At 42.0% G+C, this 15,280-nt stretch overlaps 2 protein-coding genes across 4 annotated transcripts in view; one reads left to right on the top strand and one right to left on the bottom strand.

The window, feature by feature from the left end:
• Positions 1-3,586: 3,586 nt before the first annotated feature.
• On the top strand, positions 3,587-8,609 carry btd (biotinidase). Its single transcript, XM_004073821.5, has 6 exons — positions 3,587-4,849; positions 5,047-5,196; positions 5,604-5,755; positions 5,832-6,009; positions 6,095-6,637; positions 8,266-8,609. The coding sequence occupies exons 1-6, from the start codon at positions 4,517-4,519 to the stop codon at positions 8,536-8,538; spliced, it is 1,629 nt and encodes a 542-aa protein (XP_004073869.1). The 5' UTR covers positions 3,587-4,516; the 3' UTR covers positions 8,539-8,609.
• ankrd28a (ankyrin repeat domain 28a) overlaps positions 8,591-15,280 on the bottom strand; it is a 31,618-nt gene continuing 24,928 nt past the window's right edge. For 2 of the 3 annotated variants that reach the window (XM_078955381.1, XM_004073998.5), the window contains exons 22-29: positions 14,285-14,504; positions 14,104-14,191; positions 13,948-14,031; positions 13,561-13,709; positions 13,394-13,476; positions 12,225-12,307; positions 12,059-12,150; positions 8,591-11,966 (exon numbers count right to left, since the gene is read on the bottom strand). In XM_078955381.1, coding sequence (XP_078811507.1) covers positions 11,674-11,966; positions 12,059-12,150; positions 12,225-12,307; positions 13,394-13,476; positions 13,561-13,709; positions 13,948-14,031; positions 14,104-14,191; positions 14,285-14,504 — 1,092 coding nt within the window. In that variant the 3' untranslated portion in view covers positions 8,591-11,673. The remainder of the gene's footprint in view (positions 11,967-12,058; positions 12,151-12,224; positions 12,308-13,393; positions 13,477-13,560; positions 13,710-13,947; positions 14,032-14,103; positions 14,192-14,284; positions 14,505-15,280) is intronic. The other variant, XM_020707098.3, reaches the window with a different exon arrangement.

Genomic DNA, 15,280 nt, shown 5'->3' with positions numbered 1-15,280 from the left:
TCCTGCAGTTTCACCTCTTTGCTTCTTGTATTTGTAAAGGTTTTATTTATGAACATTGTGTTTTTTTTAATGGATTTTACTGCAGCATACCTTTCCCTTGGCTCTAGTTCTACAAGTATTCTTACTCCAATATAATGGACTGCTTCCTTCCACATAATGTCTAATATTTGTAACATTTCTATTGATTCTAATAATGCACAATTTGTATAGAAATTAGTTGTAGCCATCACAAGCCAGGTTAAAAAGTGTCTGCTATGATAGCCCTACAATTTTTAAAATCTTTAGAATTCTGCAAAAATTAAATTTTTAAATTCGGGGAGAATTGGTGTTCTATTGGCCTCCAGGTATTTGAAATTATCAGTATGTTATCACGTATTTTACGTACGTCCAAGGCTGCACTTGTTGGCCGCACGTATTGAAAATCAAACTTAAATTCCTATCATATGTCATACAGTTAGGCATGTGACGTGTTCTCCGCATTTGGTCCATCCCCTGGAGGAGCGGTGAGCTGCAGATACAGCAGATACAGGTGGTTTTATCTAAACCTTAACCCTTGTGCTATCCTAGACACTTTAACATTGGGAGTTGGGTCATCTAGACCCACTAGACGGTGCTCTGAACCTTTTTTCTTCCATGATTTGTGATTTTCACTGGTGTCCATGGATTAAATGAAATCTTTCCACCTTTGTCATGGTAGGGAGAACACGTCAATGTAAGGGTGGGGTCATCTAAGATAGCACAAGGGTTAAACCTTCCTCTAATTCTGTGCGGCCAAGACAAAAGTCGCACGTATTTCAAGACTTGGGTGCCAATAGACACTTTCCTGTTAAATCTGAGCTTCAGTCCATCAGCATCATCCATTCGTATTTCACACATCTGTATAGAATTCAGTCTCCTTGCATAAAGACTTCATTTGGTGATTTTGTATGTATTTGTGTATTTTCATCTCTTGAAACATCAGAATTTGAATATATGTTTATTACCTAATTCCATGTTTTAAGAAAAAAAATAAAACGTTGTCAAACTTATTTAGTTCACATTATTTTAATCTTTTCTTTTTATCACTTTTCCCAAGTTATCAGCTGGTTGAGTCACTGTTTATTTTTCCATCTGAGTAATGACGTACTAGTTCCTCTGAGTATTAGTGCTCTTATAGACCCACTCTGATGAAAATGGTGTTTTAAACATGTTCTTGTGGCATTTTTTCTGATGATGCAGAACATATTACGAAAATGCATTCATCTTCTACCGTTTATTCCCTTTCAGGGTCACGGGGCTGCTGGAGCCTATCCTGGCCACTTGTGGGGGAAGGCAGGGGACAAAACAGGTCACCAGTCTGTCGCGGGGTAGAATGTCCGCAATCACGCACTCTCACATTCACACCTAGGGACAATTTAGATTAACCAATTAACCTATGAAGCATGTTTTTGGGAGGAAGCCAGAGTCCCCGGAGAAAACCCACACATGCACGGGGAGAACATACAAACTCCACACAGAAAGGCCCCCGTTGATGTTTCAGGTCCCCCAGCCGGGACTTGAACCGAGGCCTTCTTGCTGTGTGGCAAAAGGGCTAACCACCGCTCCACCGTGTACATTAAGAAAAGTAAGCTTGAAATTTCGTCATGAAAAGATGATTTAACCGTCGTGCTATCCTAGGCACTTTAACATTGGGAGTTGGGTCATCTAGACCCACTAGACCAGGGGTCGGGAACCTATGGCTCGCGAGCCATATATGGCTCTTTTGATGGTCACATGTGGCTCGCAGACAAATCTTTAATTATACTTTTTTTTATCATTAGTCCAGTCCTTCTCGGGCGCGATGCGATGCCAGAGGCGCGCAGTAGTAGCGGTGCTTGGAGAGAAAAATCTGCGCCAGCGCTATCAGTTACTATTATCTATTATTTCACAGAGTTTGTACCAGCTGGAAACCTGTGAATTGCCGTGCCTAAAAGTTCGCGCTCCCGTCTCTGAGAAAGAGCGCGCAGATGCGGAGACGGGATGTGTGAGGGAGAAAGCAGAGGGTGGGGGTTGTGGGGACAGGCTGCAGGTGAATCGCGCAGGGATTGTAAAAACGTAAAACCCGCTTCCCGTCACTCACTGCAGCGTGTGAGTGTGTGTTTGGCTCCCCGTCTGCATGTGAGCAGTCTTTGTCACATCTACAGAACATTCAGACCTAAGATCACGTTTAAAGTCTCAACGCCTGAACGAAGCAGAAACTCACCACGTATCAACCAGACTAGACAATCAGCAAAACTACCACGAGAAATACTCATCATTTATTAGCAATAGCATAACAATGTTATTAAAAATAATCCACAGACTTATTGTACTTTAAAAATGTTGAAATTACATCAAATGCACACATTCATTTGTATATTTAGTTTTAAACATATTGTCGCGGACTGAGTTGGATGGCTGTCGGGCCGCGTTAAAAGTTCTGGAGTTCATGGAATGCATCAAGCAGAGATCTGATTGGCTCTCAGTTCTGTCGCTCAGCCTGTTGTTAGGTAGTTTGGACCAATGGGGTTCAGCTATGGGCCGAATAAGGGAAATGGGAGGCCTGGAGTGGGAGCAGGGGAATATAAAGTTGGTAGAAGCGCTCTCTCTCGTCTCGTGTCGACAGGAGAGATTCAGGAGTTGCTGAATTAATTTTACGGCGTTTGTTGCGGTCTGCAGTAACCAGAATAAAGAACCTTAAATGAGGTTAAGTCTCCATGCCTCAGTGTGGGAAAGAGACACTACATTATTGTATGGCTCTTTCGAAATTACATTTAAAAATATGTGGCGTTTATGGCTCTCTTGGCCAAAAAGGTTCCCGACCCCTGCACTAGACAGTGCTCTGAACCTTTTTTCTTCAATGATTTGTGATCTTCACTGGTGGATTACATGAAATCCTCTTCACCTTTATCCACCTTTGTCATGGTAGGAATAACATGTCAATGGTCATCTTGACCCCATAGGATAGCACAAGGGTTAAGAAGATCTTATTTCTGATGTAGAAAATAAACTGGGTGGGCCTCAAGCTCCTTACTCCGCTCCGTGCTTATGCATCGACCTGCAGACGACTAGATCCAGGTACGTCTTCATTGTCCTCGTCTGGCTCCAACATGCAGATATTGTACCACTGATAATGTTAGAACGTTTTGCTCTAACATTATCGGTGAGATTTTCTGCTGTCTTACAGTCCTTCACAACCCAAACCTCAGATATGGTTAATGGGAAGGGGGGCGGGGTTGCTCTGCACCATCAGCCCACAACTCAGTTAAGTTATTGGATTTAGGGTAAAAATGTCAAAGACCCCTGGGAATTCTTTTACAATTGATCTAAAGATGATCAGAGTGGTACTTAAAGAAGCAAAAACTTCGCGAACAAGGAAATCAGTTCTACTTATTTAACCCTTGTGCTATCTTAGATGACCCCCCCTTACTTTGACGTGTTCTCCCTACCATGACAAAGGTGGATAAAGGTGGAAAGATTTCATGTAATCCATGGACACCAGTGAAGATCACAAATCATTGAAGAAAAAAGGTTCAGAGCACTGTCTAGTGGGTCTAGATGACCCAACTCCCAATTTTAAAGTGTCTAGGATAGCACAAGGGGTAATTACGGAAACTCTTGTGAGGATGCATCAACTTTTTCTACTGTTAAAAAGAAAAAAATCAACAACTGTTTTAGTTCATGGTTGAATTTATATTTGATCATATTAGAGTAGATGTTGACACACTGGAGCTTAAAGGGAAAAGATCCCTGACTCGTTCATCTGCAGCCACAGTCAGTCCAAAAGACACTTTGAAATTTGCAAATGTCCTCTAACGGATGCCGTACAGTTCATGTCTTCCTTTGCGCCTTTCCTACTGGGTCAGCCAGGATAACGATCCCCCAAGAAGCCAAACCTGAAAGAAAACCAGTGTTCATTCCAGTTCAGACCCGCAGGCAGCAGCTCGGAACCAGAACCGAAGCGGGTCCTCACTCACACAAAGCGAATGTAATCTGCGCCACAGTGCCCATGGAGGTGGGAGCGCCCTGCCGCATCACCTTCCGCGCAGCGTTGAAGACGTAAGCTCCGGACAGACACAGTCCTCCACCGGAGATGATCCTGCAGCTCCAACAGTTCTTTAACAATTGACTGGATTTCGAACCGGCGACCTCCGGCTCCGTTGACATTGTAGCAACGTGGGCGCCAGCGGTCATGTGTTTGACAAGATTAAATGGCACACAGTGGGGTTTTACTTGAAAAATACACAATGTCGGAATAAAAGAGACAACAAAAAGAAGAAAAAATGTTTTCGTTGTGAATGAGTCGACAAATTAATGAAAAATCGGTCCACCGCGATAAAAAACAAGCAGCTTCAAGAACTGTTTCCGGGTTAAATTCCAATCACTTCCGTTTAGTCTTTTCAAAATAAAAGCAGACCTGAGAGTTTTGGGGTTTTTGTTTACACTTAACCAATTTTCCCCTTTAAAATATTTTTCTTAGTATCGAGCTGCTTTAGGGGTAGTTGAGCTGCTTCGGGTCATGACAGAAAGTAAAAGTCTATCATTTAGCTCTGAAGGGGAATATTCCCCCATCGCTTATCACTCAGTCAATGACCTCGGCTCATCGGTCGTAGTTCCAGAACACAAGTTTCATTTTCACCACCAAGGCACAATGCTGTGCCTTTTCTTTTTAGTCGGTGTTTTTACCATTCCAACAGAGACTGTCGCAAACTCGTACGTTGCAGGCGTGTTTGAGCACAGGGTCATCTTAAACCCAGACCCCCGGGTCCCGGTGACCCGCCAGGAGGCCCTTCAGCACATGACGAAAAACCTTGATGTTTACGAGGAACAGGCCGCGCGCGCCGCGCAGCAGGTACGGCTTTACCATTCTGCAACAAACAACAGTTTACAAAAAATAATTTGAGTGAATTTATCATTATTAATCATGATTTTGTTTTTTATTTATTAATCGACAAAATGCTTTTGAGTGTGCCAAGATCCACTGATGGAAAAAAAAAAAAAAAAAAACTTCAGAACTTCTGTCTTTTCGTCTTTCCTGCTTTCTTACAGGGGGTTGACATCCTGGTCTTCCCAGAGGATGGAATTCATGGCTTTAACTTCACTCGTTCCTCCATCTCTGGATACCTGGAAACCGTCCCTGATCCCCAGCAGGAGACCTGGAACCCCTGCATGGAGCCCGGCAGACACAACAACACAGAGGTTCTTGGAGAAAACAAAAAGAATATGATAAAGGGTTGTCTTTCTGTACATTTAAAATGTAATATCTGAAAATATTTATTTTGTTATTTAAACAGTCGGTGTTTATTTTAGCGCGTCTCTTCTGCATAAATATATTATTAGAATAGTTATTTTTGTTTAAATAGATTACATAATAAACTTTTACGACTTACATAACAATTGGTTAGTTTATAATGACTTTACTGATGTAGGATTTTTTTTGGTGTGTTTTTCCACTCAAAGTAATATTTTTAATCACATATTTCATGAAATCTGGCCCAGTTTCTAAAAGTAAAACTTAATAATTAACAGAATCCTTATATTGCTATTTTGAGGACTTTTCTGTACTTTGCCCTCACTTCTGCAACATCTGTTTCTGTTTGTTCTAGGTTCTCCAGCGATTAAGCTGTATTGCTCGCCGTTACAAGCTCTATGTGGTGGCCAACATGCCCGACCTGCAACCCTGCCCTCTGCAGAGTGACCCCTCCTCATCCTGCCCCCCTGATGGACGCTGGCAGTTCAACACCAATGTGGTCTTCAGGTTCAGACGCTGTCAAACTGGCACAAACCCATTCTTGGTCTTTGCAAACCAGCTTACAGTGTTTTCTCTGACGCAGCTCTGAAGGCCTGCTTGTTGCACGCTACCATAAACAAAACCTCTACTTTGAGGATTCCTTTGACACGCCCCCACAGCCTGAAATCATTACATTTGACACACCTTTTGGGGGAAGGTTTGGACTCATCATCTGCTTCGACATCCTCTTCCATGACCCGACAGTTACTCTTGTGGAAAGGGTAGGAAGCTTTAAAAAAAAAAAAAGTGATTGGATGCAGGAATTTGACTTTTCTCTTCAGCGTCTTGCCTTCTCTCTCGCCCCAGGGTGTCCGTCAGCTGATCTTCCCCACTGCATGGATGAACGCGCTCCCTCTGCTGGACTCCATCCAGTTTCAGCGTGCCTTCAGCCTGGGCGCCAATGTCACCCTGCTGGCCGCCAACACCCGCAACGACGGCCTCATCATGACTGGAAGCGGCATCTTTACTCCGTTCTCTGCAACTTACCACCACGCCCAACCAGGTGACCCGGAGGAGGGCAGGCTTCTGGTGGCCAGAGTGCCGGTCTTGGAGGAGAGGGCGGATGTGGCAGCAAAGGTTCCATCTCCGTCTTTTGCGGTTGCTGACCACTGCGCCAAAGAGAGCTGTGCTGACCTCTCTGCTGACCCTGCTTCCACATCCTTCATCTCAGACATGATGCACGACCCGTTCACATTCGTCCTCCTGAATAAGATGGAGGACAATGTCAAAGTCTGCAACGGCACTTTTTGCTGTCAGCTGCAGTACAAATGGATGGCACAAAGCAAAGAGCTGTATGCACTTGGAGCTTTTTCAGGGCTGCACACAGTGAACGGACGCTACAGTCTGCAGGTAAGTCCCATAACTGGGGGGTATTCCAGAAAGCAAGTTTAAAGTACCCTGACATTAACCCTGAACTCAGGCAAAAGACCGGATATGAGTTAGCGTAACTACGCTCGACTTGGTAACCCTGGGTTAATGCGTGTGCACGGCAAGTTCATAAAGACATTCTTAATGGACCACCGATATCCAGAGTCACCATGGAAACGTGTGGAGAACAAAAGAGAGCGCTGTACTTCAACGAGACGGAGTCTGAGATTAATGACGGCGTATGAAGATTATATGTCCATCAAAAAAGTAATACGGCTGCATCATCAGCAAAAGAAAGAGTTTCTGCTCGGAGAAAAAGAACGGACAAAGTAAACGCACGAGTTTCTGATTTTATTTCTATTTTCATTGTTACGCATATATATACTCCAACTTAAATGAATTAATTCAATTAATAAGTAATTGAGTTAAATTTATTTAACCTAATTTTTTTATGTCTATCCAACTCAATAATTGTTTATACAACTCAAATTACATATTTATCTACCTAAATGTCATATTATTCCAATTCAATTAAAGTTTTTCCATCTTAATTTATTATGATTCTTGAACTCTCATATTTCTAAGTTTGAGCCTGCAGATATACTCATTTTTATAACATAAAAATAAAGGACTTAAAGAGGAATTGTAATATGAATAATCTATTCAGTTGTCATGACTGATGTTAACTTGAGGATTTTTACACTCAAATCTGCACTAGTGGTGCTAATTAACCTGATCATCCTCTCCCTTCCTCTCACTCATGGTGCAGACAGAATTAACCCTTGTGCTATCCCATGACCCCACCCTTACATTGATGTGTGGGAACCAAGCATACCCTCAAGAATACCTCTATTTTTGGAACAGAAAGCTAAGGTTATCTTCTCCCTTAGCCTAAACTTACCGTGGTAACTAGCATAACCTGCTTTTTGGAATACCCCCCTGGACCAGCTCAGATGCATGTGTTTGTGCGCGCGCGTGCATTTATTTATTTATTTATTTATTTATATATATATATATATATATATATATATATATATATATATATATATATATATATATATATATATATATATATATATATATATATATATATATATATATATATATATATATATATAAATAAATAATAATTTGCAAGTGGATGCATCAGAATGGAGCGGAGCAGAGCGGTCGTGGCCCGCCCGGCGTATTTTCTATGTCACAATTACGCACTTTTTCAAACATTCTTTGTCAGATCAGGATTTGAATAACAAAAATACTCAGAAATGCAATTTTAAGCTTAACCCTTGTGCTATCTTAGATGACCCCACCCTTACTTTGACGTGTTATTTCTACCATTACAAAGGTGAAGAGGATTTCATGTAACCCATGGACACCAGTAAGGATCACAAATCATTGAAGAAAAAAGGTTCAGAGCACTGTCTAGTGGGTCTAGATGACCCAACTCCCAATGGTAAAGTGCCTAGGATAGCACAAGAGTTACTGTTCTTTACAGATGTCCTCCATCAGAAAAACGCCGTAAGAACTCGCTAAAACTCCAAAAACAAAGTTCTCATTGGAGTGAGTCTTTCAGCTGCTTCTGTGGTTTTCTTCATGTTCCTCCTCTGCAGGTCTGTGCAGTTGTGCGCTGTGCCAGTGAGGACGCCAGCTCCTGTGGACAGAAGGTAGAAGAGGCAGAGTCTAGGATGGACTTTGTGCTGGAGGGCAGGTTTGATACCAAATACGTGTACCCGTCGGTTCTGGTGAGCCCCATGGTTCTGGAGCAGCCCGAGCAGCTGGAGAAAACGGAGGATGGAAGAGTGGCGATGAAACACGGCAGCATGAGCGGGGGCCTGATCACCGCCTGTCTGTACGGACGAGCGTACCACCTGGACAACGAATGAACTGTCCTCTGATACAAGAGTGACGGAGACGGTGAAAAACCTCTGAGCCAAATAAAATATCAGAAAACAAATGTGTTTATTACTGTATTATTCTTTACAAATACTGCACCTGGTAGCATCCATCCTGTCACACATTTGCATATTTCTAAAAAGGCCTTCTTTTAGTTTTTACATCTCTCCAATCTTTCATACAGACACATATTTACACACAGGCACACAAATGTATTCACATCATCACTTCCCTAAAACAGACATACACCAAAAGGTTCCAGAAAATATGAAAACTTGAAAAGAAATGCAGAAAACTTCAATATTTAGTTTGAACCAATGACAGGAGCAGACACAAGTACCGACACATGAACCTCCGTCTTCTGTATTCAGTTTCCTGGACATGATCGGAGATGAACAGAAACCTTTTCAGTGTTTTTCTGTCAGTTTGTTCTTATCAAGTCATATAACATTGGGAGTTGGGTCATCTAGACCCACTAGACAGTGCTCTGAACCTTTTTTCTTCAATGATTTGGGATCTTCACTGGTGTCCATGGATTACATGAAATCTTTCCACCTTTATCCACCTTTGTCATGGTAGGGAGAACACGTCAATGTAAGGATGGGGTCATCTGGAACCCCTAGGATAGCACAAGGGATAAAACTGGACCGAGCGAGTGTGACGTCACCCATAAAATGGTTTACTTCTAGCTCCAAACAAATGAAGTCAATTTAGTCGCCATTCTTTGTCGCAGTATGGATGCTGCCATGTTGGAGCCAGACGACATCAGTTACCCGTGATTGGTTCGAGTTGCTCTGAGTTTGACTGGAGACCACATAGTTTTATTGAGGCATCTGATTGGTCCGTTAGTTACGAGACTGATATCCCTTGTGCTATCCTATGACCCCACCCTTACATTGTCGTGTTCTCCCTACCATGACAAAGGTGGATAAAGGTGGAAAGATTTCATGTAGTCCATGGACACCTGTGAAGATCACAAATCATTGAAGAAAAAAGGTTCAGAGCACTGTCTAGTGGGTCTAGATGACCCAACTCCCAATGGTAAAGTGCCTAGGATAGCACAAGGGTTACCTTGCAACAAAAAAAAAAATCAGATTTTTAAGCTTTTACAAAAAGGTATCAGATCCAGAATAGTCATTCTAAAAAAAATAGAATGAATGAGTAATAGATGTTAATTTCTTTATAGAAGTCTATGAGATTTTGTCTTCTTGGAACCAGCGGGGACTTCCTGTTTGAAACAAGAGGGGGGGATGGGTCACTCAGTCCAGTTTTCATTTACAGTCAGTGGTGCAAACCTAACAAGTCAGTTCTGGTTTACCTGAAAATCAGGTTCTGGTTTCTATTGGAAGTGAATTCTGGTTTAGTTCAAGGCCAATTTTATCCACAGGGACAATCAGACTAACCAAGAGTGGTAGTTGACCCAAGAAAACTAGCGACTGGCTGTGTCTGAATTCCCTCACTACTCCCCAACTACCCAAAACTACTGAAAAATCAGATAGTGAGGGGCTATCTATCCCCTGGAGTTTAGCAGAAATTCAGACAGATCCTCACTATTTACTTTTTTTTTAATTGCCAAATATGACATCACTGATTTCCCAAAATAAAACATAATAAATATGAACATTTTAAGAAGGCCATTTATGAAACCAATGTGTTCCGATGATGAAAGCCTATTAAGAAAATACAATTAAATACAATTTTTAAAAATGGAAAATCATTAAAACGCAATGCATTGTGGTCTACAGTTGCCAGTCTAATGAGCATAGATGCACACTAGTTTTTCGCAGAGACTCCTGGGAAATTTCCAGGGTACTGGAATTTGGAATTGTAGATTCGGACATCCTGAAAAAAAAAAGCTATATAGGGAGTGAGGAATAAGGGAATTTGGACACAACCACCGTGTGCTGTGAGAAAGAGGAAATACCTCTTACAGCATAAATCCAGAAAAAATAAGAAACATTGATCACAACAACAACAAAAAATCCTGGTAAAGTGAGCAGCTGTTGGAACTGTGTGACATCGCAAAAGAGGTTTGGGTTGTGAAAGCAGCCAAACCAAACAAAGGCGTCAAACCTTTGCTCATTTCCAGCTAAATGGAAGCACTACAGTCCTCTCCACCTATCAGAGTGTGCTGAGCTGAGAGCTTTCTGGATGTCTTCTCAGAGCTGATCTGCAGGACCAGCTCCCACTACTGTCTTCAGATATCATGTGCTTGAGGAGTCCAGATCCGTCTTCTATTAAAATGTCCAGCAGAGCATAAATAAATAAATAGGCAGACTGTGGCCTCGTGGGAATGTGATGCTCACGCTCCGTCTCTCTGTTGTGTGTTTCCCTGAACACGACAAAGCAGGTTCACTTTTAACACGAATACATTAAAAAATAAAGTTTAAACTCTGTAAAGCCTCAATAAAAAGGAAAAGTGATGTAACAGAATAAAATGTGGAAAGGATCAATGACAACACTGCAACCAACTGGTATTTGTGTCTGTTAAATAAAGGTTTTAGAGTATCTGTTGAAGCTTTATTGCTCTTTGGGGGGAAATCTAGTGCTATTAAATTATGGAGAGACATGAATAATCTGTGTAATAAACAGATTTTACATCCACATTCTGTCAGAATGCACTTTAAAAAGTCTGAAGGTGTTTCTTTGTTAATTGTATTCATCAGTGATGGTCCTCTGTGTCGGTCACAGCCGCTCAAAAAGGAGCTCTGTGTTTAGAAAAGGTTAAGAAAAAGAAACTTTGAGCTGGTCCCATTAATGTGTCTGTGTTTTTTTAGACAATTTACTTAAAGTTTAGCTGTTTTAAGGGTTGAAAATATGCCTTTGAGTGTTTGGAACCATTTAAAATAGTATCCATAAACACATGAGGCTTAGTTGAGGAAAATACTGCTAGTAGTGTCAAAGACACTGGTAATGTTAATGACCTTCACTTTTATCTACAGCTTGTATTATTGGGACTGCACCTCCAGGAAACGAATATCTGCTTGAGTTTAGTTTGTTTTTAGGTTAGAAGAAGTTCACCTAAAATAATCTACGTTGAACTTTTGTTTTTTTTACTCTCGGTTGTTATATTTTCAAGTCTCCTGAGTGCCTGGCTGCTGTGCCAGAGTTGTGTCCGACTGTCCTCAGTACGTCTCTGAATCCGAGTCGTTCAGTTCGTCGTCCGTGGAGACGGAGCGCATGAGCCGCTCTGGCCTGCAGAGAGAGGCGTGGTCAGCCCGCAGGAGGGCTGGCGTGTCGAAGGCCACGCCTTTGTGCTTGGAGATGGGGTGGTGGTTGATCACCGGCTGAGTGGGAGACAGAGTGGGGATGGCTGCTATGGTAACCATGGGAGTGGTGGGCATCATAGAGTTGAGAATAAGGGCGAGGCAGTCCGCCACGTCACGGTTAGGAGCGCAGGCCAAAGCCGGAGTGTAACCTGTGAAAGTATGAAAAGAAAAATATCTATAACTAACCTGCATTCATAGTAAAACACGGATGGACAATAAAAGCAGTGGCACAAACACTGACCGTTCTCATCCACTGCCAGAACACTGGCGCCTTTTCCGAGCAGCTCCTGGACCACAACCGTTAGCCCCCTCCTGGCTGCAATGTGCAGCGGCCTACAGGAAAACAGAGACGAGCAGTTGCAGAACATCCAGCAGCTCGACCACACCTGACACGCTGGACTACATACGTTTGGAGAGCAGCATTTGTACAGTTGACGAGGTTCCTGTCACTGACTTTCTCCAGGATCAACAAGGCACTGGTTTCATGACCCTAAAAGGAGCAAAAAGCAACATGACAGGAGATGGAAGCTCACACAGACATGCAGACGTCTTATTATTTTGTTGGTCGTTACTTATTTCGAATTCAGATTAGTTTCACTTTATTTTCCCTGACGGGAAACTGTGTAAACGTGAAGTTTTTTTTAAATTTACTTTCTTTGTTTTTGTTTTGCTATGTTCTTGTTAAGCAGTTTTTTTTCAAGGATGTGGACCATTTAACAAACAGTGACTCCTTTTTGGGACTATTTTCCACCGCTTGAGGGTCTGGGGCGCTCTGCGGGTGCATCATTTACACAATCAGCAGTCGTTGCCAAGCAACATCACCTCTTCTGGGGGTGGGTGAGAGGAGGATGTCACAGAAACTGAAATCCATCAGGAACAACAGTCTTCATCATCCTCATCCTCAGCATGAGGCCGTGGATGCTCTGCACAGCTCCTTCAGTCGGGCTTTAACACCTTGCTGCAGGATGGAGCCCTTCCACAGATCTTTTTCTTCTAGACTCTACAATGTCTCATAGAGACTCAACAATAATTACTGTTCTTTTTCATTTTTTAAGCATCGTTTTAGCGGTTTTTATTATCTATCTGCTGTTTTAATAGAGCTATGGTAGGAAGATAAGCAAGATCAATAAAGTTTTATTTTGTTCTTGTCAATTCTAAATGCCAACGGCTTTTTCACATGAACAAAAACATACAAACCAGTGATTATAACTCATAGATGAGTTGATCCTGCTCTTTACATAATCGACATGCACAATTTTACAAAATGGTAAGAGTGAGTTTAAAAAAAACTACACACAAAACTTCATAGTTACTGTCAAGATTTCTGTTGTCTCAAACAACATTTAACTCGTCTTTCTTTAAGAAATTTACGGCCAATCAATGTAGAGATACCATTCTATAAATCTAAAAATGCACGTTCAAAAAAACCTGTTTTATTTCGTATTTCAACCACAACCTATTTAGAACAAATTTTGCAAACTTGCAATTTTTCCAGCAACATTTTATTGTGAAAAAAAAACATTTTACTGTCAGATTTTTCAAAAATCAAATACCAAAACTGTTTTTGTTTTTTTACCTTGCTACAAGCTAGATGCAACGCAGTGTTCCGCTCAGTGTCCTGCAGAGACAAATCGGCTTTACCGCTGCTGACCAGAACCTCTGGAAACCAGAAACGGGGAAATAAGAGAAAATGTCTGAAAGCACGGGGTTTTGCTGTTATGTGCCGGTAAAATTCCCACTCACCCACAGTGTTGGTCTGTCCATTCAGGGCTGCCATCATCAGAGGGGTCCTGTGCATTTGTACGTCTCCAACATTCACCTGAGCGCCGTGGCTCAGGAGGAGTGAAACACACTCCACGTGGTCCGAAAAGGCTGCAGCATGAAGGGGGATCCTGCCAAAGAGTCACCAGCAGAGGTCAGTTTATCCTCCTGACTCCCCCTTCTAAACCAACCACTGCATTCGACTGAATGAACTCTTTTTAGCATCTGCATGTGGAGCGGCAGGAGTCTGGGAATTGTAGTTTTTGATGGATTAAAAAAAAAACAAAGATTTTTTTCTCAGGTAGTCAGGAGATTATACACAGGCTGACATTTAATTCTAATGTCTAAACTAAAGGGAAAAAGTCTCACCTTCCTTTAGCATCTGTGGCGTTGACAATACTTGCTCCTAGAGAGTCAATTAACATCTCTGCCACCCCCTCATTATCACTCATGCTGTGAAAACAACAACACTGTGAGATAACCAGGTCTCTCTGAACATAGGTGTTTAAGAAGCAGGAGTCTTACACAGCACAGTGGAGCGGGCTGAAGGAGTTGCCTTTAATGTTCTTGACCATCTCCTGTTCTAGCAATAACTCCACACAGGCATCATAACCTGCAGGGCAGAGAGCAAAGCAGAAGAAATCCCATTACTAACCAGCTTTATACACCACAGGAACCGTCACGTCCATTTACAGCAGCTCAGTACCGTTGTAACAGGCCCAGTGCAGGGGGGTGTAGCCCTGGTTGTCAGTGAGGTGCGTGTGGGTGAGAGAAGAGCCGGCGGTCTGCAGCAGAGCGCCCAGGACGCCAACATGGCCGCACGCTGACGCCAAATGCAGAGGCGTCCGGCCACGGGTGTCCTTCACACACACTCCAGCCTGACGCTGGAGCAGCGCCTCCACACAGTCCTCCTGTCCCGTCACCGCCTGACACGACAACGACACACCAAACAACAGTCACACTGTGTGGAATGCTGACATGTCATTATGGTCTGTTTTCACAATTAAATCTCATTCATATTTATTATAAGCACATTATCAGTTAAAAAAGGACACTAGGAAGAAAACACACAAAAAGCAAAACTCATGTAAACTTTAACCGCAGATGTTCATTATTTTGTTCTCTAACATCTTGAAAAATTCACATCTTTATTTTGGTCTGATTACACATAAAAAAAAACATTTTTTACATAATTCAAGTAAAAACGAAGCACATCATGTCCAGTTTAGCAAACATACAAAGAAAAGTGAGAGAAAAAAAAGAATAAACTGAGTGTAATGAAGCACCAATGCTCAATAGTTTTCAAAACCTTTTAAGGATCAACACGTTTAAATCTGGCTTTTTAAATAGCTATCGCTGCCACATTTAGCAACAACTCTGTCTAAAGGAATTTGCTTTAAAGATCCACTCCAATGAAAATGGAGATGATGATGAATACGTCACGTCGTTGTGAATTTGGAGCAGATTAAAAAAATGCCGTTTGAACAAGAGCTTAGGCGTTACAAAGAAAAGACGCTGCTCCCTGTTCTTCATCTGGCTCAAAGCTCTACGACTGGATAGCTCCACTAAAGCTCGCCATTTTTGTTGCACCAGTAATGTTGGACTGGGGTTGAGAGAGCTAGCAGGAGAGCATGTTAACAAAGAGTTTCCTTTTTCAAAATAATTTTATAGGAAATACTTTTTCCCCTGAAAAAAAATCTTT

Source organism: Oryzias latipes, chromosome 11 (assembly GCF_053564925.1).
Source record: "Oryzias latipes strain Hd-rR chromosome 11, Olatipes_Hd-rR_3.1".
NCBI classification, from domain to species: Eukaryota; Metazoa; Chordata; class Actinopteri; order Beloniformes; family Adrianichthyidae; genus Oryzias; species Oryzias latipes.
This window is presented reverse-complemented; position numbering and strand designations above follow the sequence as displayed.